Here is a 21,360-nt window from a genome sequence, read left to right on the forward strand (position 1 = left end):
CTGAAGTTGAGTTTCAGAGAGAAATAAAAAGGAAGATAAAAAAAATCAGTACATCTCCGATTTGCATCCAAAATCAAATTAATCAGTAGTTAAGATTTTCTATTAACTTGCTAGATCTAGTCTCTGCCAGCCACTTCCCAACCAAGCGATGAACATCTGAAGACTCTTCATTGGACACGAAATTTTGCGAGACATATTTTGCAAGGCTGATTGCCATCTCATGCTGACCTTGGCCACGCAGAAGCTTTGCTTCTTCAAGCTGCCATGAAACAAAAGTTTACCAGTGTAAATTTCTAACTTTTGCAAACATGACTTAAAGCCGGGTAAGAAATTAAGAATTATAGGGACTCTGTACCCTTCCAAGCCAGTATAGAGATGAATCTTGCTCTCCTGATTCGACACACAGCAACTTAAACTCATGCAAGGCTGCAGCCGCTTGAGAAAATCTAGAACCCTTTAAACAAAGAAAAACAGACTAGGAAAATTCAGGAAATGGGCTTAAGTGGATGGTTCTATGATTATGAAAATGCTGATAATACCTTACGGAGGGTAGAAGTGGACTGCAGAAGATGTTGCACCGTACACTCCCTGCAGCTTAAGATTTGAAGTAGCACTCGCCTGAACGCTATAAAAGGCTCCAGTAAATTCATGTGTAACTGTGTCCGTTCCAAAATGGAACTCCAATCCATGTTCAGCCAAGACAACTAATTGAAATTAAAAGATTATGTCAGGTAACCAGAAACTTAGTTTTTCTTTTAAAATAGAAAAATGTGTGCATGGAGTGGACATATATTTATAGAAGCTAAGTGAAACTAAATTAATCACAGATGACACACCTTATCTATATATGAAGAAACCATAACAAAAGTTAAACGGTACCCGACAACAACAAAGAACATACATTATACGTTAAACCTTCTTGTAATATGTACATACAGCTAGCTATCCGACGAGTTACTACTACGTGCAGGAAAATATCTTAACTTCTATGTGCACTAATCTTGGGAGATAATGTATAACCTTGTGATGGAAAAAGTAAAGCTTAAATCACGATTTCAAAAGAAAGCAAGCAGCATCTTCATCCATTCCAAGGTCCAGAAACTCAGAAGAAGAAACATTGTCCGGTAATATGTTTTAGATGAAATACTGTTTTGCTTATTATCAGTAATATAGATAGCTCACCCACTTGAGCTAATCCACTGGGAAATGTCAACAGGACCATCAACCACTAAAACCTCAGTTGTCATATAGCCAGAATGGAAGATGAAGTCAGTAATTTGAGCGAACAAAATTTACTCGTTTAATTTTCAATTGTTGGTTCTAACTTCTAAGAAATAATTTAATACATGATTATCACTGGTATCATTTAGTAGCTACTTGTACTAATAACGCGTCATCAAACCAAAGAAGTCTACTCTGTTTCTTTCATCCACCAGCATAATACCTGATCCATGGTAGGGATTACAGGTTCAGAATTTACTTCTTCCACCTTTGGATGAAAATTTATACCCTCATCATAATCAGATGATGTCCAACGTAAATCCCAAGCCATGCCAAGATGATAAAGGATCTGCACCAGGATACATAAGTTAGAAGAAAGAGAGAGTAATCTTCTTGTGGGCAATAAATTTGGAAAGGCATAATCATTATGAGCTTTTTTTTCTTTTTTCTTTTTTTTCGGTTCTCATGGCATGTCAAGGTTGAATCAACAACTTAAATCATTCAAATACGCAAAAACACGCCTTCTATGTTTATCACATACCTGAAGTTTAATTATTGTTGAATATATGTGCTCAGTACTTTCTTCACTTGCAAGAGAAACAGACCACACAAGCTCCTGACAAGTATGAACACACGCATAAGTAAAATTACACATGTCCAACTTGTAGGGGAGACAAAGTTGAGACTCATATCACCTGCTTTGAATATCTCAGCTTTCCATGGAATTCATTGTAATCTCCCTCTTTCAGTGCCCTCAAACAACTGAAATTTTACAAGAGGAAACACAACATTGTCTAAGATACTTAAACAGTAACGTATAGTATGATTTCCTCACTTATATGGGACATCTCTTACCTATGCAAATTTTCATTGAAATGATCACTTTTGATGTGCAAACTTGATGAAATAGAATTGTCACCAACATAAAGTAAGGAGAAATCCCAGTTTGCAGTACGCCAAGCAGCCTCATACTGCAAATAGTATATCAGCAATATTGGGAAAAATGGTCCTCGTAGAATTAAACTAGCAAGAAAAAAGGCTAACTAGAAAGCCAAACATGTCATTAATCAGGCATCTTTAATAAGTTGAGATTGCAAACCTGCAATTCAGTAAACTCCAGATCATGATCAAACTGTCCCTTCCGAGTTGTCAATCCTTGGCAATACAAATCCAGAACATGCATACAACCAATTTGCTGCAATGACCTAATCAAACCTTTATATGGTTTCCTCTGCCTCATTGCATTTTCCAATATGGGATTGGATAAACGATCTGTTGGTTGAGTCTCTTCCACTGACAAATTTCTGGAACCAAAATCCACTGGTACCAAGGCAGCCGAACGTACTTGCAAGTCATAGTACTCAAGGGCCTTGCTCCAGTTTCCCTCATGCTCGAAGGTAATGATTTGAGAGCTCAACTTTCAATGCCATCACCATAAAACAAGAAGAAAAAAAAAATACCCAAATATGAGAATATACTGATGTATTGAATATAATATCTAGGACATCTACAAGTATTTCACCTCATCGCAAAACCATATTGTTCACTGACCTTATGTGACTGGATGATCCCATATAAGCTGTCAGGTTCATTGATCTGAGTGACCGCAGCGACAAGTATTTCGATATGATGTGGCAACTGGAGAAGAAAGACCAAACACAGAACAGGGAGGAAATCAAGAGAAAGGACAACAAAAAGTTTAAGGACTATGAATCTATCACCATATGCATATTTTAAAACAGAATGCACTATTAACAGGTCTAGCAGGTCAGCTCATTAGAAAAATGAACACAAAGCTCATTATATCTGTGTGACTAACCACTTCAATGTGAGAGAAATCAGGGCTCCCCAGTGTGAGGCTGTTGAAATGCTCGTCACACCAATGCTCCACATACATCACAGCAGTAAAGTATGAGCCACAAATCTGTGAAGTATAAACATCATTGTTAAGAAAATGAACATACGGATATTAACTAAAGAAAATCATTTGGGCACTGAAGTCAAAATTAGATTATAAGAAAAGAGAAGTGCAGGATTGTTTGGAACTCACGACTGCTGACTTGGCAACGAGAAGATAATCAATAGAAAGCCAATAAACCTGGAAACATAGATGAATTAATAGAAAAAGGAACAAGACAGGAACTAACGATTTATAAACCATGTATAACAATCCAAAGAGTGAGGCTTACAAATAACTCCAAACAGAAGTCAATATATGCAGTACAAAATACCTTGTCCCATAAAGACGTCGACATTGCCGCTGCACTTAATGTAGGAGCTGAATCTTTAGCCTTTCCGGGGGTGGAACGGGATTTAGAACTACAACTAGCAGGTTTAGCGCTCTGCAAACCCAAAACGTAATAATTAGATTAGTACAATCTATGTGAAATATTCTGGTCAACATACGTTGAACAATTAAATTAGTACAATATCATTGTCAACAGCAACAATAGACCTCTCACTAGAAAATCATAAGCGACTATAATTTAGTTTGATATGTTACCTTAGATATTTCTGCCCTTGATGGGAACGATGAAGATTTTTGCATCACATGACATAACCGAAGTTCATTAAGAGCATTCAACCAAATTTGAATTGATTTGATTAACTTATTAGAGTCTGTAAATATAAATTCCTGCACCTGCATATAAAAGATAGACAACCAATCAAACAAGATACGGAAGACTGGAAAAAGAAATGCAAAGCTTCATATAGGATAACTAAGAAACTATCTACAAAATTGAGGATAAGACATGAAACATCAAACCCATCCAAGTCTTTACATTAAGCCATCATACTACATCTCATTTTACAATCCTCAATAGCATGAAGAAAAAGAAATAGCGATTTTCACAACACAAAATTTGCCCCAAAATTAAGAGGCAATCAAAACCATTTCCAATGAAGATGGGCTCTTTTTCATTTGCTGCCATTTATAGAATGACAACCTTCAAAAAAGATAAGTTACCGAAAGGTCATGTAAATACCCCTAATATTTGTTATGTATACATGGCAGACACAAATCTCAAAATGGAGATGCATCATAATACAATTGAAACTAGACCAAATTAGATTCCAGATTCAACCTGCAAAGAGATTAATTTGAAGAGGTCAACATCTATATCCTTCCTTCCAGCAAGATTAACAACAAGGCTTGGTAATAGAAGCTCCGCAGCTTCAGCTTTTGCTAACACAATATCCTGACATAATCTGAAAGCAGAAAAAAAGGGGGAAAAGAGTAAAGTTAATAAACTTGTTTAAACAAAGTGAAGGCTAATCATCCGACTCATAGGCAACATATTTAGATAACAAAGTCAAAGATGATACCTCAGTATTACATCATTGCAATAACCAATCAGTGAGAAGACAAGTGGACAAATCCATGTATCGAAAGTTTTACCCTGTGTTGCCCATACAGTAGAGTTCTCTAATGGAATTGCTTCAGCTGAAAATTTAAATTAAGGAAAGATTAATTCATGAAACCAAATACAGCAAGTAAACCCAAGAAAAAGGTGTGACAAGTAATATGAAAGCCAAATTGAAGGTAATACAGCTTGTAACATAATCAAGAGAGTTGAAGTCACATAATAATCAAGAGAGTTGAAGTCACATATAGTAACTTACAAATGGAAAATAAAGAAAGATTTTACAACATTGGTAAACGACTCAAAGCAATTTCATTATAATTCAATTCGTGACCCCAAGAGTCAGAATAAAGACAAAAGGAAGTGCATGGAGTGCGTGGATCTCTAGGGGCACATCAGAAAGCCCAACTAAGTAACACTACTACTACTAAGACCCTTACCCAACAGTTTATAAAGTAATCACACTTTTGGCCTAGCCAAATTTGAACATCACTTTTTGTTTTGATTCTTTTATGACATTTTGAGCTTTAGTTTTAAATAGAAATGAACTAATATAAAAAAGTACAACTAGCTTACCCTTAAACTTAATATCTAGATCCAAAAGGAGCTTTTCCACCAGCTCAATGTTGACACCCTTAGAGTGAACCTGGAAAGACGGGAATAGAATTACACTAGTTTTCTACTGAAGTGGCATCACTTGCACTATTAGAATCAGGTAAATAACTAATGAAACTACCAATAAAATTTCATAAAAATAAAAGTACAGAGGAGCATATTTACCTCAATAAGAGACCTCTCATAAGAATCAAAAGACAACAGAGCACTTTGACCTCTTTGAGTTGAAAGAATTCCCTGCTTTCAGCAGAAAATAGCATATTATCTAACCCCACAAAATTCATTAGTTTACAACAAGCCAAAAAGGGAGAAAGGAGAAGGGGACGGGGAGGGAGAGCAAACAATAGATTAAAGGCTTCCCCAGCAAATTATGAATTCACACAATACAATAGCATGCATAACCATAGTGTTTCAAAATAAGAAATACAGTTCCTGGGCAACAACTACCTAGGTGTATTTTCAACAAGTGGAGATGTAGGATAATAACCTGCATGCTTAAAGCATTTTTCTACAGTGAAACAGTATTATATAGCCATAAATTTACTAACTAGACAATTACAGTCCTCCAAGCTCATCTTTTCTAATTTTATGCAGATGTGGGACTGTGCAAGTAAACAGTTAAAATGTCTTGGACTCAACCAATCAAGATTGTAGTTAGAATTGAGACCTATGGATCTCATAGATCATAGAAAGTGTGCCACAAGTTTTAACTTACCATAAGCCATAATCGTAAGAAGTTAAGAATTAGTCCTTCAAATGTATACAAAATTGAACAATAATCAACAAATCAGGTCAAGTATCAAATTAATAACATGTAGTGGTCAAGACAACACTACAATTCAACGAAATCTGAGAGACTTGACAAGAGGGCAAATCAACTTGGCCTCCAAAGAATTACCCGAAGAGCTTGAGATGTCATATCTACTATTTTGACGGAATCATCCATCAAGTATTTCTTCAGAAGTTTTAAAAGCGTAACCAAAAGTTCTTCAGATAAGCCGGTATCCATCTGAAATTTGACTTCTATAGAAGAGTCATGATTAATAGGTCGGCAGACATGGATGTTACTAGAGTTTCCGGGAAGATGGAAAACAACACAATGTGGGTCCCCAATTCCAACCTGCACATTTTGGAAAAGAAAAGGAAAACATATCATTATAGAGCACAATGTGCGGAAGAAAAGATATACTTAATAATATCAGTGAAGCAGAAGTACCCTAGATATAAAATCAGAGAGCAAAACTCCAACGGTATTTGTATCATCTGAGCCACACGTGCGGACAAGTGACCAAACAGCATTGGTAATTTCATGGTCATGATGCCAATATGTATCATTCACAAGTTCTACTGCATTCTTTTTCCTTTGAAATGTCTCACCCAAAAGAAATTTCTTGTGTAGTGCTTGGAGACTGCAAGAACACACCAAGTTCACAAAGCATCTCATTACCTTAAATTACAATCCAAAAAATATAACGTTCAGCTGTTCTCAAACCCAATAACCATTTTATAGTATTTTCCTACTAAGTGATTTTTCAATTTCACTCTGCAAATAACATGTCGTTAGAGAACAAGACAGGAAACTGATAAGAAGAGGGAACCACCTCCACAGAAGTAATCTCGGCGGAAGGTAACAAGATCTCTCAGCAAACTGAAAAGGAAAAATTAAATAGCGTAATCAGTATGGAAAAATATTTAACCATAGTTGAATCTCAATAAAAGCAAAAAGTAAATTTATGCTGATAAACTCCGTTGGTTTACCGGTATTTCAAAAATCATAAGCTGTTAGAATGTGGATGAACTATTAATTCTATTAACACTCCCCATCACATATGGGAGTTTTCTCTACCACCAGAGAGACTAACGCATGAAATTCAACATAAATTGAAAGGTTGCAGTTTCAGATTTGAACTCAGGATATCCCTTTTAAATAGCTTAATACTATGAAAAATAGGTTTACCACCATTGGCAAAAACTTAAGAATAGAGTGTGACCTACGATTATTTTAACATTCTAACATACAAATTGATATAATGTACCTTCAACAAATGATCTCTTGAAGAGTAAGCTTGGCATAATTCCTGATGGAACTTTCTAATCCCATCAAAGATATCTATTTCAGGGAAGGGTTCCAATTCCTGCCACACAGAAATTACACAAAATGAACAGGTATCATTCCAGTAAAATTAAATTAAGACTATTTAAGAGGTGGAACAATTCATTGCTGAGAAGTCAGAAATGATACTCTGATATAATCATAAAGAGATGGATCAGAATCCACAGTAAGCTGGAGGAGCAAAGATAAGACTTGGGATGATCTGCCAGAGTCTTCTCCCTTAGCTTCAGAGGGAATGCAACATGCCACCAACTTTGACACTAAAAACTGCATCAAAGGATTCAAAGCAGAACATGGGTAAAGCAGAGTACTGAATGGGGCTCTTTTGTGTGTGTGTGGTGGGGAGAGGTGGGGATGCAGAATCAAAGATAGATATACTGACTAACAAAGGAACCCACCTGAAGTTGCTCACCCAGAACACAGATAATTTCTTTTGATGGTTTACTTTTAAAAGTTTTCAGTAGTGCAGAAATGATACGACAACATTGATCTAGTAAAGCCTGGCAGCCAATGAATTGCCCAACCAAATTGAAAAGATAACTGCATAAAACATCAGATAATCGCAAAATATTAAGGGCATGTTAAATTATATACTTACACGTCCAAAAAAAAATGTCATGCTTTCTACAATTTAAAATCACATTTCAGTGTTTTCACTACACAGGAAGAACACTGAACAAAAACACAATTAAAAGATATGAATACCATATGAATTACTTTTAAATTAAAAAATGGGGGCAGACAAGGGAACTGTGCGCATTTATCCCAAACTACACCACTTATAATTTGCAAAAGGCATCTGCATTCTTTTTTGAAAAATGCTAATCTAGTCGCATCAATACCAAAATTAATTAGAAGCTTGTATGAATTAATTAGAAGCTTGCGTGAATTGCTTGAACATTCATCATTCTAATTATCTAAAGATGGATCCTGAATGCTGATATTATAAACTTACTTGGACGTGCTAGCAACAGCAGCTCTATACCCAAGAATATCTATAAGCACCTCAACTCCAACAAGCCGGTGACATGCATGCCTATGGTGAGTTGCTGCTGCAATCTTATAGTGCAGTTCCACTATAAACTGCAGAACAACATTAGCAGTTAATTTCACAAAAAGCATTGAACATGCCAACTGAACAAAAGAATTGAATATAAAGGGAATCCTAAAATAGGCATAAAGAGATATCCTAAATAGCATATTTACCATGAAAACCCTATCTGGTCGAAAAATGTTAATCTTGTCAACAACACAGATACTTGTAGCATAATCCTCCCTGCACAGAGGGCCATTAGGAAAACATTTTAAGAAAGAGTCATCAGATAAGTAATCGAAATAAAATTTAAATCCCAAAGAAAGCTTGGAAAATAGTGTACTTCTCCAAAAATCCGTCAACAACTGTTTGAATTGCAAGTGCAATCGTGTTCCTAGAAAAGAATGGAACTGCAGGGTTTGATGCAGACGAGCCAAGAGACAGAATGTGGCTGACAATAGATACCTATAAATATGGCATTTAAGGAAATAATTATAAAAGCATTAAACCATCCAGTTAATTATGCTAAACAAAAAAAATACCATATAAATATGTGAAAGGTAGAGATATCAATCCAAAACCAACTAGTAAAGAGAGGAAAGGCCTAAGATTATACGTATTGAATTGGAAGTCTTAAAATACCAAATGGAAAATTATATATTCTCAACATGCTTTCGCACGTATGGGCCTGGCTGAATAAAACTAACCGTGTGGATCAATTATTTTGGAGAACATGGAGCAGATGATGCCAAACTGGCAATACACACTGGATGAATTACCATTCCAGTAAAATTAGAGCATCAAATGCAAAACCAAGTGGAAATCCGTTAAAAGACCCATGATCAATATATTGAATGAAAGACTTATAGAGTACACCACATGAGATTTTATGTTCAAAGATATCTAACATCATGGAAGCATATTTCAAATCAGAACAAGCAAGACTTCATAGAAATGCAACTCAATACAAGGGGATAACCATAGATATCTCTCTTTTTCTCATAAATATCATTAATGCCAATGCCAGGATGTATGCTGCGGAGACATTTCACTGCCCTCAACTACTTAATTCATTGTTTGGTACGAAATTCCTATAAACCAAATGTAAGATTTAAAAGTTTTTCAGTCTAAATTTCCATCAAATTTAGAAAGCAGGTACAGAAATCCATAGAATCAGAAGCTAACCATATGTTTCTTAATGAGTTTGTCCCGCTCATTCTCAGATATCTGAGCAAGACGCAAAATTGAATTCTGAAGCACATCTGCTCCCTTTTCCCACCCAGATTTCTTACTAGAATGCAATCCCATACAAACTGAAAAAATCTGCACAAAGTGATTTTTCACCAGAACTTCCAGAGGCTGACCAGCAATCTGGAATAAATAAACGTGTGAGACTAACTTAAGGAAATATGCAGATATATATATATATATATATATATATATATATATATATATATATATACAGTGGACTGAAAGGAAATCAAGAGTTGACGACAAATATAAATGATATTACTAATTTGATGCTGAATAGGGAAAGAATCACATAACCTAGCTAGTGCACCTACCATAGTAACCCAGCTAAATTTTACTCAAGTGAAAATGTACAGGTTAAGTGGTGGATATTTAAAGGTTACCAAACAAATGGGAAGTTGAAGATTCATTTTACCTTGGCAACCCAGCTGAGATTGGAGTTGTCCCCATGCAGAAGTAGAGCCGGGAGAAGCCAATGACAGCAATACTGCATGAAATAACTAGGTTCCGAATCTGATACAAACAATTGCCTAATCTGCAAAGAACAATTGCCAACTTATCAGATTGGACATTTAGGGATATGATATTCATTATCAATAAGTTTCTAATAGTTCCTCTTTGTAAGGTATTGCACTATACCCTAACGAATTAAATCATCTATCCTTCCTACCCTACAATAGGACGAAACAGCAAATTACCTCCACAAGTGCCGCAAGGCTTACACCACAAGCAATCCAACAAAAGAGAATTGATCCTATAATCTCCTCCAGGTACTGCAAAAGAAACTTGGTGACCTCATACGTATACAGCATTTTTATTGGTCAAGTAAAAAGTACCAGATAACTGAAAGTCTTAACTCCATCAAAATCATTTTTCTTATGTGACAAATAAATGGCCTAAAGTCTAATACTAATATGACAATAAGGGAGCTGTTGCACTCCAGAAAAGTAATTGCACTCATCCCTAGTTATAAAACTAAAGGAGGGAGGAGCCCATGATTGCTATTTTGAAATGCCATTAACAATTCCCAACAATAATAGTAATAATAACAAGAAAATACTAGTACGAAAATTTATAGTCTATAATACAAGAGAACTACAATTATTACCTTGAACCTAGTTTTATAATGCAGCTGGCTGGAGAGATTATCAAGTACCGCAAGGACCAATTCCCTGAGGAGGGAAAAAGAAAATCTTTACAGATCAAAGAAACATAACATGAAAAATCAATACACCAAAACAGTGCAGATAGTGTACCTCTGACAAGGATCAATAGCAGAAACCACACATATCATGAATACAGCCTGCATGTGTCATGGAACGAACTTACCAAGTAAGTACAAAAGCACAAGAAAACAACTTCTTACAAAGTCATGAATTAAATTTATTATATGCAAATGTATTCTAATTTCTAAAAGAAGTAAATCTATAGATAACATCGTTGACTTGACTGACAAGTCAGGGATGTCCGACCAGGTCAATTCTCACATTAAATATTGACAAACCTGCTTAGCTATCATGGTGGAGTTAAATGTTGCTTTGAGAGGCAACAATTGTGAGAACATGGAGTGTCACCTTGGAAAAAATAAAATAACAAAGCAAAAAGCTAAAAGCAATATATTTGGTATTCAGATAATCTGACTGCATGTTCCTTAATTTCAAGGATGGTCAATTTTAATTGTCTTGCATTGACCCACATTTCACGTTCTTTAGCCTCGGATTCTTATTCTTTTGTTTTTTAAATATCTTTTGCGGACTCGAACTCCTTTGAATTGCACACAAAGTTTCAATTTCAGAAAGTGGGATATCAATTAAACAAAAGAAAGGATACATATATACCTCAAACTCTATTTTCTCACTATGCAGAGCAAGATGCATAAGAGTAATAATGACAGTTTCCATTGTGGGACGAGGCTGTGGACCGGCCGCTATGACCTCACTTGCAGCAACACATTTTTCTTGAGAGAAAAACACCAACACCACACCAAAGTTGGAACTAGAAAAACAACAAAATAGATGTTAGCTAATAAAAATATTATTTGGTAATATAAAATATAAACTACATTTTCCACCCTTTAGGTTTGAGGTGATTTTCAAATTGGCCCATGAGGTTTTAACTTTCTTCACATTACAACCTGAGGTCTTAAATTGTTTGCATCTTTATTAAATTGATGACATGGTGAGCCTGTAACCCGTAATTAGGTTGACATGCAAGTGACATTTGTACCAAATTGACTAAAAACTCATCAATTTAATAGAAAATAGACTTCAAATACACAAAAGGTGTAAATTGATACAATTACAAAACCTTAGGGTGCAATGTGAGAGAATTAAAACCTCATAGGCCCATTTTGAAAATCAGTTCAAACTTTGAGGGTGTAAATTAGCCCTAAAACATAATTAATATACTCATGACAAACAAAGCTTATAAGGGCAGGTTTGCACCCCATGGTGTAGTGAATTTCAGACTTTGGAGTCTTGGACCAAAAATATAAATAAAATAAACAATAACTACAACTACAATAATAGACTTAAAGTAAAATTGGCAGTAAGGATAATGACAATAATGAGTTATCGCATGTGAATGCAACATCGCCTCTAATAAAAATTTTAATTATATCTAGATATCTAAAATAATAAAATTACACCTTGAAAAGAGAACTCAAAATAAATAACAGGTAAACATAGGACATTCACAGCATTAACGCAAGTTGTACCCTTTATATTTAAGAAGGGGGGGTCGGCAAGCTTTGTTCACCAAATATAAGCATAGGCAGCAAGGTATGATTGTAATTGTAGAACAAACTTACCAAATATCATGGAATAATTCTTCATGTCCATCCCATGTTTGGAAAAGAACACCAATTTGTCTAGCCAGGGAGAACCGAACTCGATAATCAGGATCTCGGAGCATCAACAGCAACCTTTCGATCAGTGTCTGGTAAAAGAGTTACACAACAGCAACCATTCAACGTGATAATAGAAGGAAAGAAGATTACAAAGTACCAAAACAAGAGACCATTGGTTCTAAACTTGATAACCAATGTTTCTCCTGGTTATTTGTAATTGAGAAATAATCACCTGACCAATTTGAGGACTAAGTAAAATAAAATTGCATATGCAATCAATTAGCTTAGCACGACAAAACCAGTCAAGATCACATTCAGCAACTTTGTTCACCAAATCTCCAAGATGCATCAAGCTCTGAGAATAAAAAACAAAGGAAGTTATTCAGTTAAAGAATATAGTAACTCTTGCAATATGCTAACTATTATAAAATTTTGTATGAATTGCATGATAGACATGTAATAGCAGATAGTTATCTGCATGTTCCATGCACGAAGGGGGTAGGTTTCATCAAGGTTTTTTATTTCTCACTTGCGCAATTATGCTTCTAAATCTATAGCATTTTTATTATCAAGAATGGAAATCAGGTAATTTACTTCTCTTCTTGGAGCTTGAAACTTATAGATTGTTAGTACTTCTCCTTTCATGTAAAGAAAGGTGCATAAAACTTAACTATTTTCCGCTATTGCACATATGTAAGTACACAAGAAACAGAACTTTATCAAAAGAAAAGGTTTGGTGTATACGAGGTCAAGATGTCCAGAAATTAAAGAAAGGGAACATATATTAAAACAACCGTCAACCATCAAATTTATTGTAAAATAGAACAAGAAAAGGGTGGAAGTACCTGCTCATATCCTCTTTGTCCCAAAGAGACGATGACAAATTTATCCTTCCTGATAGAGTCCAAGGATGATAAGGTGCCCAACAAACCACGGATAGCAGATAACACCATAGCACTATCAAGCTTAAGTCTGGCTTGCATCTTAACCATTTCATTCATTAAATTGATCTGCAAACAAGGCAAAGCTTAAACATATGACTGATCAAACATTATTTTGAAACTAATCACAACTATTAACTAACTTAACATCTCTAACTAAATTAAGATGAGTTGTAAATTACCGTGTCTGTAAGATTTTCAAGAGATGACCAGTATGGATGTTGACAAAGAATGAGCAGAATATTTTCACGAACCTGAGTTGAAATGAAAAATGTAAAAATCAAAAGGGATGTGATTATTGCATGCGTGGAATTCAGGTATCAAATGTACGTGGAGAAGGGAACTGTGTAACATACCATTTGATCAGTTTCTTTTGACAAGAGATCATATAGGACATCCCAAGTAACGTGTGAAACTGAGAAAAAATTTGAAATAAGCAAAATCATGCCCAGCTTCCATTTCTCTATGGAAGAGGATACACCACCACCAATTTTACCACCAATAGTTAAAACATCCACATCTTTGGAATCATCATTCATATCCAACTCCATGTCCATGATCCTAATTTTACTTCTATCAGAAGAGAAGTCTTGCTGAGTCACATCAAACTTATGACTACTTGCACCGCTAGAGTATTCTTCATACACACTAGCCAATGCTTTTAAAAGCCTCTCCATCATTTGCATGATAGCACCATAAAGGTCAACATCCGCATGATTTTGAACTCTCCACCTCATGAAAATAGGGGAGTAAAGAAAACTCTTTAAGGAAGCAACAACGGAGCTTGTTCCATTAGAGACAAGATCTGAGCCCAAGCAAGCAAGAGGCAGAATATCATTGTGGTTTCCTTGGGTGGCCTTAACTGCAATATCCAGCCATTCTAACAGGTATTGGCCCAATTTTGAAAGGAATAACGATGCTTCCTCTCTTTGCCTGGAATAGCATGTATGGTATAAACAACTCAGAGCGTGTAAAGAAACAAGATACCCAACAATATAAAGGAAAAGGTCAGATGTCGATGTTCAAAAAATGTACAACTTCAACCACAATGTAATGTAGTTCAACTGCAAAATTTTACAGCATGGCATAAAAGACACAACCAGAACATCAGCATGTAGACACACGGTGTATCGTGCATACTGTTTAATATGACACATCTACAACTCGAGAGGTAATACACGATGTTGCCCACAAGTGCAACAATGACTCAAAAGACAGATTTCATAGAAGTATCTATGATGAAGGAAAAACTCATAAAGACAACCATTAAAGTTCTAGGATGAATGGCTGCTGAGAAATAGTCACAACACTTATAGTTCTTAAGAACATATCCATGTCAAGAGCACCGAATCACAAAGTCTTATTAGTGAGTAGTGAATGATCAAGTATTTTACTTAGCAAGAGAAGTGCATACCAAAACAGCAGCTCAGTAGTAAGAAGATATTTTGCCTTACTAGACAAAACCAATAAGTGGTAAGATGGAAATACCAACATGATATTATCGAATACAAATGTAGACAAGAAGATGAGACAAACCTTGTCAAGATTGAACCATAGATGAAGTTTGACAATAGAGTACATATAAAGAACACATCAGATAGAGGCCTCCTTCCCATCTCCTTCTCTACTAGAGATTCAAGTATAAAGGTTTCCATCTCAAAAAACAGTGGATCCCTTAACTGTCGCGGAAGCCATACACTTGGATGGGTTTGGGATGGAAGAACCTGAATATGGTCGTAATGTATTAAAAATATAATCAATCAATCCCAATAGATGGGTGCCTATAAAACTAACATGCCAGTACCTCAACGTTGGAACCTGGATCGATACTAGCGAGAACTTCCACATTGCAGTCAAATAGCCCATGCAGACAATCGTGCTCAGTATCCTCTGGCTACAATTTGGAATTGAAAATCTAGTTCAGTTCGAATGGACACCAAATAGCACCATTGAAGTTTATAAGCCAAATGGAAACCAAGGTGAATTATTGCACACCTTATCAACAGCCTCAGTAATATCGACAAAAGAGTAAGATAAAGGAAGTCCTCTACAGCATTGATCAAAAGGAGTGCAACCGGCACAGAGAGCATAAACAGCTGCAGGTAACAATACCACCAAGTGCTCATTAAGCATGGGAGACTCCTGCACGAGAAGGACCAGTTATAACTTACCAAACATGACTTCTAATAACAAAGTGTAACAAGTTCAAATAAGGGAAGTCCAATACAAGAATAATTGAATATCTATAAGATGGATAGGACATATTGTATTTGAAGTTAAAGCAAACTGACCATCAACTGAAGTTGACCCAGAAGTTCTCTCAGGAGGTTTTTTCTCAGATGTAAAATGTCACGAACATCACCCTGCACAAACATGAAGATAGTAGATATAACATATTTCACAATTTGGGCCCGGTCCGTAATTTAAGCTTTATAAGATATAAACCTAGTTATCAGTAAATGGACATGTATATGTATAGGATTGTCTGTCTGTCTGTGAATGCACATGCACATGTATAAGTGTCACTCAGAAGTTCAGAACTCTCTTTATCAAAAAGAATTAGATTAATCTAACATATGTTGAGCTACACTAATTCAAACAAACGTAAGCCATGTCAAGACTAATATTCAGTGATCCTCAAGTAGACCATTGCATTGAATAAATATGGTGGAATCTACTTTGTCTATCTTGTACAGATGTTCACTTATCTGAGGAAGATAATATCACATGCATTCTCTAAATAAAATAACAGAGTTTCATATTTTACAAAAGTAGGGGCAAAAATGAAAAATAATGGATATATAAGTAGACAATCAAGGAGGCAGTGACAATAAAAGAATTATTAAGAGCTGAAGAAAAAACAGGATGACACAAAAGATAATCAAGCACTTACTTGAGTACCTTTCCTCGAGAAGTAACATGAAATAAAGTACAAGACAGACCTGAAGGAAATCATAATCATAGAATTAAACACCAACAAAGCAATCTAAATATTCTATCATGAATGTTAATTAGATTAATTAGGGATTACCAAATAGTGGGCTAAAGAAAATAGTACAGAGTAATTGTAGAATTAAACGTAATAATTGATTGACAGGCAATGCATTACGTACACTGATGGCATTTGTTTGAATAACCTAAGGTCCCAAACCTCCTGAGGTACTACACATTTATGCACAAGATCCTGGAAAACAAGAAAGTGTGAATTAAAAAAAAATCTAGAATAAAATATTTAGAAGTGCAATAACTAACGGCATCAACAATTGAAAATAGTAGAAACCAGTCTAAACAAGACACATTCTCACACTCACATTTGAAATTAAGTTTCCAAGGAGCACCAGGGCAGCATCTACCTGTGCAAGGGCACCCAAAATGAAAACAAAGCAATATTTTGACAATAGTTCAAAAGCTCCACTCAGTAACTTGAGATGATGCACTGAGAACTTTGAACATATTAATTCACAAATTCTAAAAGATATTATACATCTCTTGTTCCATTTACTTCTGTCCATTAAAACTTAGGCTCTGTTTGTATTAATGTGTGCAGAGCATACACTGATGTACATCTTGCTTTCTTTTTCAATAAAAAAACATTGTGTTTCCTATCAAACAGAGAGAACTGAAACTTACAACTGCAGCTACATTACTAAACAATGGCAACCCCTGCATCAGGCAACTCCACACTACTTGCCAACCACAATCAAACTGCAAAAATATTGTCCAGCAACCCAGTCAACACAAATACCAATTTAAAGAAATAGTTTTAAAGATAGCAATACAAAAGGAATATAGTTGATTCTCTCGATCCCGCAAAGTAAATGCAAAGAAAAGACACCCCCTGAAGTTGAAATTGTTTATGAGGTACTTCTTTAACGATCGTCTTACATAAAGCGGCCCCTAGGAAAAATAATTTGATAGATGAAGTCTCCAAATAAGAACCTATTTGGTACTTTCTTTTCTTTCTAAAACCTATTCCGTACATCACTGAGATTTGCAATCCCAAAGACAGCACTAAACAACTTAGTCCTTTTTGCCCCAAAAAAATAACTTAGCCCTTGTATAGTACAAACCCAGGGTTGTTTAACTGTAGTTTACCTACAAATAGTCTAAAAACAATCCTTCAGTTGAACCCCTTGAATGTAATAGTCTTACATCTAGAAAGGGGCAACATAAAAAAGAAGCAAAATCGTCAAAAGAATTACAACAAAAAAAAACAAAAAACAAAAAAAAAAAAAACAGACAAGCACCTCATTCAAGGGAGACAAGCTTGACAGTTTCTTCAACTTTGAATCTGGAAGCAACAGCACGGAAGAAAGTTCCTGCAAGCTCCTTTAGATGCATGTAAATAGATAAATATAAGCTCATAAGAAGATGGGGATTAGAGAGGTAGAGGGAGAATCTACAGGTGTCGACCATATATTAATAACCAGTGGATGTTTGTGCAGATATACAAATACTAAACTCAGTGGAGAACCATACATGGCAAAGCAATATTGAAATGGACCACCAATGTCACATGGTTATACACAACCTGGCTACACACTTAACAATATTTACATAAAAAGTAAGTGTGTTTATGGTAAATTAGTGCAGCATACCTCAGTGTCCAAAGCAGACCATCATAAGAATGTACCATGTTTGCATCATTCAAAATTCTGCAATATATTCCATTTCATCAGCACAGGAATGAGAACAAATTAAAAACATCACCAGTTTATGTAGTATGGAACAGATTTGCAATATTTTACACTTGAGTTGACTAACTGTCCAGAAGAAATTCCCTACGCAAGCATGCATAGATACTCATCTTATATTACAACTTACCTATATCTGTTTTTTTTTAAGGAAAACAAGGTGGGGTGTTAATCCAACAGAACCACAAATTTCAAGGAGTTTATCTCTTCTTCTATTTTTCTAATGTATATAATATATATATATATATATATACACACACATATATATACATATACGTACATATCGGGAAACAAAATATGGCACATGATCTATACAAGACTCTGAACAACACCAAGTATACAACTCCAAAATAGTATGACAACAATTAAAGAGAAGCATTCAAGGTTCAGAGTTCAGACTGAATAAAACTCAAGTAATATCCTAGTACTAATGTCAAAGTATCAGCACTTGTTCTTGCAGAGCAATTATATTAAAAGAAGCATAGAGAGAGACATGAGAATAAATGATAGTTTGATCAAAGCTAAAAAATGAGACAATTATAACTATCACATGCCACAAAGTACCTTTGAAAGCTTGCACATATGCCCTCGAACCAGTACATGAAAAGATCCTTACTAATGTGTGTGTGGTACTTACGAATCAGACAACAAAATGAAGCATTCCTGAATTCATCATCAAACCAGCAGGTCAAAAGCATCAGTGCCACATTGACCAATAATTTATCATCCATTTTTATATTTGTTTCACATTAGATTATAGAAAGTTGTTTCATGCTAAAGGTGCAGTATCAACAGATAGAGCTGTGCACAAGATACCACACAAGGAAATTAAACATAATCAGTCAACTTAAACTTACCATAACCATTTTCCTTTCATGAGAGCCTCTCTCAATTGTGCAGCAGCATGCTCTCTCTTGACCCGCTTTTCAGTTGACGGTGTTTTAGTCATGTTATGACAAGCCTGAAGAGTGAAAACACAAAATTATTTTTCTGTTTTTGATAGGAAACAGGAACTTTATGGAAATGAATAAAAAATGAGATGAAAGAAAGGAATTGGCCATCTACCAGGATCGTCAGTCTCAAGAAAGGTAAAGGAAAAAAACACTAACAAATTGTTTACTTATCCAGAGTGTTTAAAAATAAAACAAACAAAACCAAGACTTGGATTTAACCACCTCCAACCCCACTCCACCTAAACCAAGAGTTGGATTTAAGACCTACTCCAACCCCACTCCACCTTAAACTACTGGAGCCAAAACTGATCATCATATATGACAGAATTGGTATATTGCCTTAGCAAACCACCCAAAAAAAAATCCAATTCGCTGTGAAGAAAATTAAACCGTAGTGATGATGTTGAAATTTATGCAAGTTCCACAATGAGATGCAAGCACAGCATACTGAATGTCTGGAGTAGATACCCGATAAAGTACAGCAGCTGCAAGCTCAACCAAACCACAATGTGAGCTACTTAAAATTCCAAACTTGTCATCTTTAGCTGCATCAGCCCTGCAAATGCAGAAGGTTTTAAATGAACATCTATTAAAGTCACAATTGTAAACTTCACCTAGGAATACCATAAGAATAACAAGTCAATTTTAAAACTGAAAACAGAAATGATTGAGAAGGAAAAATAGAAAGTCCACCTAGGCACATTAGTATTGGATACGTAGCTTTGATCAAGCTCCTTGTAAACTATGTCAAGAAGTTGATGAACCAAAAAACTACCATCAGCAGCACCTCTAGTCATATTCAGCTGTAACCTTGCATAAAAAATAAGTGCATCCTGCAATATATAAATATATATAAGTACAAGTGCAAGCAAAGTTAGGAATTCAGGATACTCAAAAATATAGATAAACTGCCAAAATTGCTTTGAAATGCATTATTAAGAAACCTTAAGGGCTCGATCATGGGTCGTCAGCCAACACCGGAACACAAATTGCTGCACAGCATTATGGATCTCCAAGGACTCAGAACCCAAATTTGGACCATCTTTCAACAAAAATGTATTAATGCAGTCCATAAGTTTGCGTGAAATCTTTCCTTCATCCCTGGGCAAGATGCAAGATGAGAAAACGTCACGTACTCCATCATGAATATAGAAAAGGAAATGCCAAATCAGACGGCTGGGGGGTGGTTACCTAATGTGAGAAAAAATTCTGACAAACCACTCAACAATCTCTTCCCTAAGATTTGGTAGGAAATCTCCAGGGGGATTCTCCAAAAGTGAATGGAGGGTAAGAATGCAGCGAAAGACCTCCTCCTTGGGATTATATTGGCTCAAGCTTTCGTCTATCTTCTCCATGTACTTCTGTACTAGGCCTTATCAATGCAGAGCAGAGTAAGATAATTAAGACCAAGTTGAATAACGACAGTGTAAATGTAAGTTGTAACTAACAATCAAGAATAGATATTAGCTAGAGGTTATTTGTTGAAATCATTGACTCACTGCAATAGGTGCGCCTCTTCATCTGAAATCGATAGTCTCTGACAGTTAATAGATGCCGGAGAATAATCCCATATTCCAATTGAAAGCTTGGGACATTATCATTATGTAAGACGTCACATATATGATTAAAAAGATTTTTAACCACAGCTAACAAGGGCAACCGCTTGCCTGAAATGATGATGAAAACAAGCATAAGCATAATTAGATGTAGAATGCTTAATTAGGTGGCTACTTAAACTTCTTCAAAGCTTAATCCATTGACTGCTTTTAATACCTGAAAACTTATCATCCTCTGCGTGTTGCACAACTATCCTTAGAGTCTTTGCACATATCAACTTGGGCAATCGCCGCTTGCTTGAGGAGGATATCTCCAATGAAGCACACTGAATCAGCAAATTAGTAAAGAAGGGCCAGGTCTCAGCTGCAGAAACAATACAAGCAATTCACTTCACTTTTCGTAAAAATATTATATATGTATTACTATAAACATTGCATTACAGTGAGGAATTTCATCTGGTTTAAGCTCTGCAGTCTTCTTTCCGAGATATTTACAGAAACCAATCGATCTTTCTCCTTCTAACCATGTATTCAAAAACTTTATCCCTTCCTGCATATACACCAAAACATTAATCATACAACAATTTCCTCAAAACGGAAAAATAAATACTGTGTTTGGCAGCAAAAATACAATAGCATAGACAACTCTGCAGTTCAGAATCACCATTTAACACAGAATTTCAGAAAACTTTCGCTTATTCGAAGCCCAAACAACTTTTCGACCCGATTGAACTCGGATTTTATGCTAAATTTCGGGAAATTAAGTGGAC

At 35.5% G+C, this 21,360-nt stretch overlaps 1 protein-coding gene across 3 annotated transcripts in view; it reads right to left on the bottom strand.

The window, feature by feature from the left end:
• ATM (Serine/Threonine-kinase ATM-like protein) overlaps positions 1 to 21,360 on the bottom strand; it is a 28,236-nt gene that overhangs the window by 6,397 nt on the left and 479 nt on the right. For 2 of the 3 annotated variants that reach the window (XR_015963392.1, XM_068449417.2), the window contains exons 2-57: positions 21,032 to 21,140; positions 20,808 to 20,954; positions 20,534 to 20,701; positions 20,226 to 20,406; positions 19,979 to 20,135; positions 19,728 to 19,867; positions 19,503 to 19,590; positions 18,939 to 19,042; positions 18,646 to 18,744; positions 17,986 to 18,042; positions 17,635 to 17,716; positions 17,018 to 17,092; positions 16,699 to 16,740; positions 16,501 to 16,571; positions 16,281 to 16,329; positions 15,679 to 15,750; positions 15,383 to 15,529; positions 15,192 to 15,281; positions 14,924 to 15,111; positions 13,744 to 14,320; positions 13,570 to 13,641; positions 13,292 to 13,456; positions 12,679 to 12,801; positions 12,408 to 12,535; positions 11,437 to 11,593; positions 10,855 to 10,901; positions 10,707 to 10,770; positions 10,297 to 10,371; positions 10,014 to 10,133; positions 9,533 to 9,718; positions 8,691 to 8,812; positions 8,521 to 8,590; positions 8,270 to 8,397; positions 7,713 to 7,854; positions 7,444 to 7,581; positions 7,238 to 7,336; positions 6,803 to 6,849; positions 6,418 to 6,610; positions 6,100 to 6,321; positions 5,367 to 5,438; positions 5,163 to 5,232; positions 4,549 to 4,666; positions 4,308 to 4,431; positions 3,725 to 3,862; positions 3,453 to 3,563; positions 3,272 to 3,319; positions 3,041 to 3,145; positions 2,773 to 2,859; positions 2,321 to 2,638; positions 2,077 to 2,192; positions 1,917 to 1,983; positions 1,763 to 1,837; positions 1,445 to 1,570; positions 540 to 704; positions 356 to 454; positions 108 to 259 (exon numbers count right to left, since the gene is read on the bottom strand). Coding sequence is in view for 2 of the 3 variants with exons in the window: in XM_068449417.2 (XP_068305518.2) it covers positions 108 to 259; positions 356 to 454; positions 540 to 704; positions 1,445 to 1,570; positions 1,763 to 1,837; positions 1,917 to 1,983; positions 2,077 to 2,192; positions 2,321 to 2,638; positions 2,773 to 2,859; positions 3,041 to 3,145; positions 3,272 to 3,319; positions 3,453 to 3,563; positions 3,725 to 3,862; positions 4,308 to 4,431; positions 4,549 to 4,666; positions 5,163 to 5,232; positions 5,367 to 5,438; positions 6,100 to 6,321; positions 6,418 to 6,610; positions 6,803 to 6,849; positions 7,238 to 7,336; positions 7,444 to 7,581; positions 7,713 to 7,854; positions 8,270 to 8,397; positions 8,521 to 8,590; positions 8,691 to 8,812; positions 9,533 to 9,718; positions 10,014 to 10,133; positions 10,297 to 10,371; positions 10,707 to 10,770; positions 10,855 to 10,901; positions 11,437 to 11,593; positions 12,408 to 12,535; positions 12,679 to 12,801; positions 13,292 to 13,456; positions 13,570 to 13,641; positions 13,744 to 14,320; positions 14,924 to 15,111; positions 15,192 to 15,281; positions 15,383 to 15,529; positions 15,679 to 15,750; positions 16,281 to 16,329; positions 16,501 to 16,571; positions 16,699 to 16,740; positions 17,018 to 17,092; positions 17,635 to 17,716; positions 17,986 to 18,042; positions 18,646 to 18,744; positions 18,939 to 19,042; positions 19,503 to 19,590; positions 19,728 to 19,867; positions 19,979 to 20,135; positions 20,226 to 20,406; positions 20,534 to 20,701; positions 20,808 to 20,954; positions 21,032 to 21,140 (6,932 nt within the window). In the remaining variant the exon portion in view is untranslated. Of the gene's footprint in view, positions 1 to 107; positions 260 to 355; positions 455 to 539; positions 705 to 1,444; positions 1,571 to 1,762; positions 1,838 to 1,916; positions 1,984 to 2,076; positions 2,193 to 2,320; positions 2,639 to 2,772; positions 2,860 to 3,040; positions 3,146 to 3,271; positions 3,320 to 3,452; positions 3,564 to 3,724; positions 3,863 to 4,307; positions 4,432 to 4,548; positions 4,667 to 5,162; positions 5,233 to 5,366; positions 5,439 to 6,099; positions 6,322 to 6,417; positions 6,611 to 6,802; positions 6,850 to 7,237; positions 7,337 to 7,443; positions 7,582 to 7,712; positions 7,855 to 8,269; positions 8,398 to 8,520; positions 8,591 to 8,690; positions 8,813 to 9,532; positions 9,719 to 10,013; positions 10,134 to 10,296; positions 10,372 to 10,706; positions 10,771 to 10,854; positions 10,902 to 11,436; positions 11,594 to 12,407; positions 12,536 to 12,678; positions 12,802 to 13,291; positions 13,457 to 13,569; positions 13,642 to 13,743; positions 14,321 to 14,923; positions 15,112 to 15,191; positions 15,282 to 15,382; positions 15,530 to 15,678; positions 15,751 to 16,280; positions 16,330 to 16,500; positions 16,572 to 16,698; positions 16,741 to 17,017; positions 17,093 to 17,634; positions 17,717 to 17,985; positions 18,043 to 18,645; positions 18,745 to 18,938; positions 19,043 to 19,502; positions 19,591 to 19,727; positions 19,868 to 19,978; positions 20,136 to 20,225; positions 20,407 to 20,533; positions 20,702 to 20,807; positions 20,955 to 21,031; positions 21,141 to 21,360 lie in introns of those variants that run through there. The other variant, XM_088695455.1, reaches the window with a different exon arrangement.

This window comes from Pyrus communis, chromosome 6, assembly GCF_041283825.1.
Source record: "Pyrus communis isolate YQ-2024b chromosome 6, ASM4128382v1, whole genome shotgun sequence".
Classification (NCBI taxonomy): Eukaryota; Viridiplantae; Streptophyta; class Magnoliopsida; order Rosales; family Rosaceae; genus Pyrus; species Pyrus communis.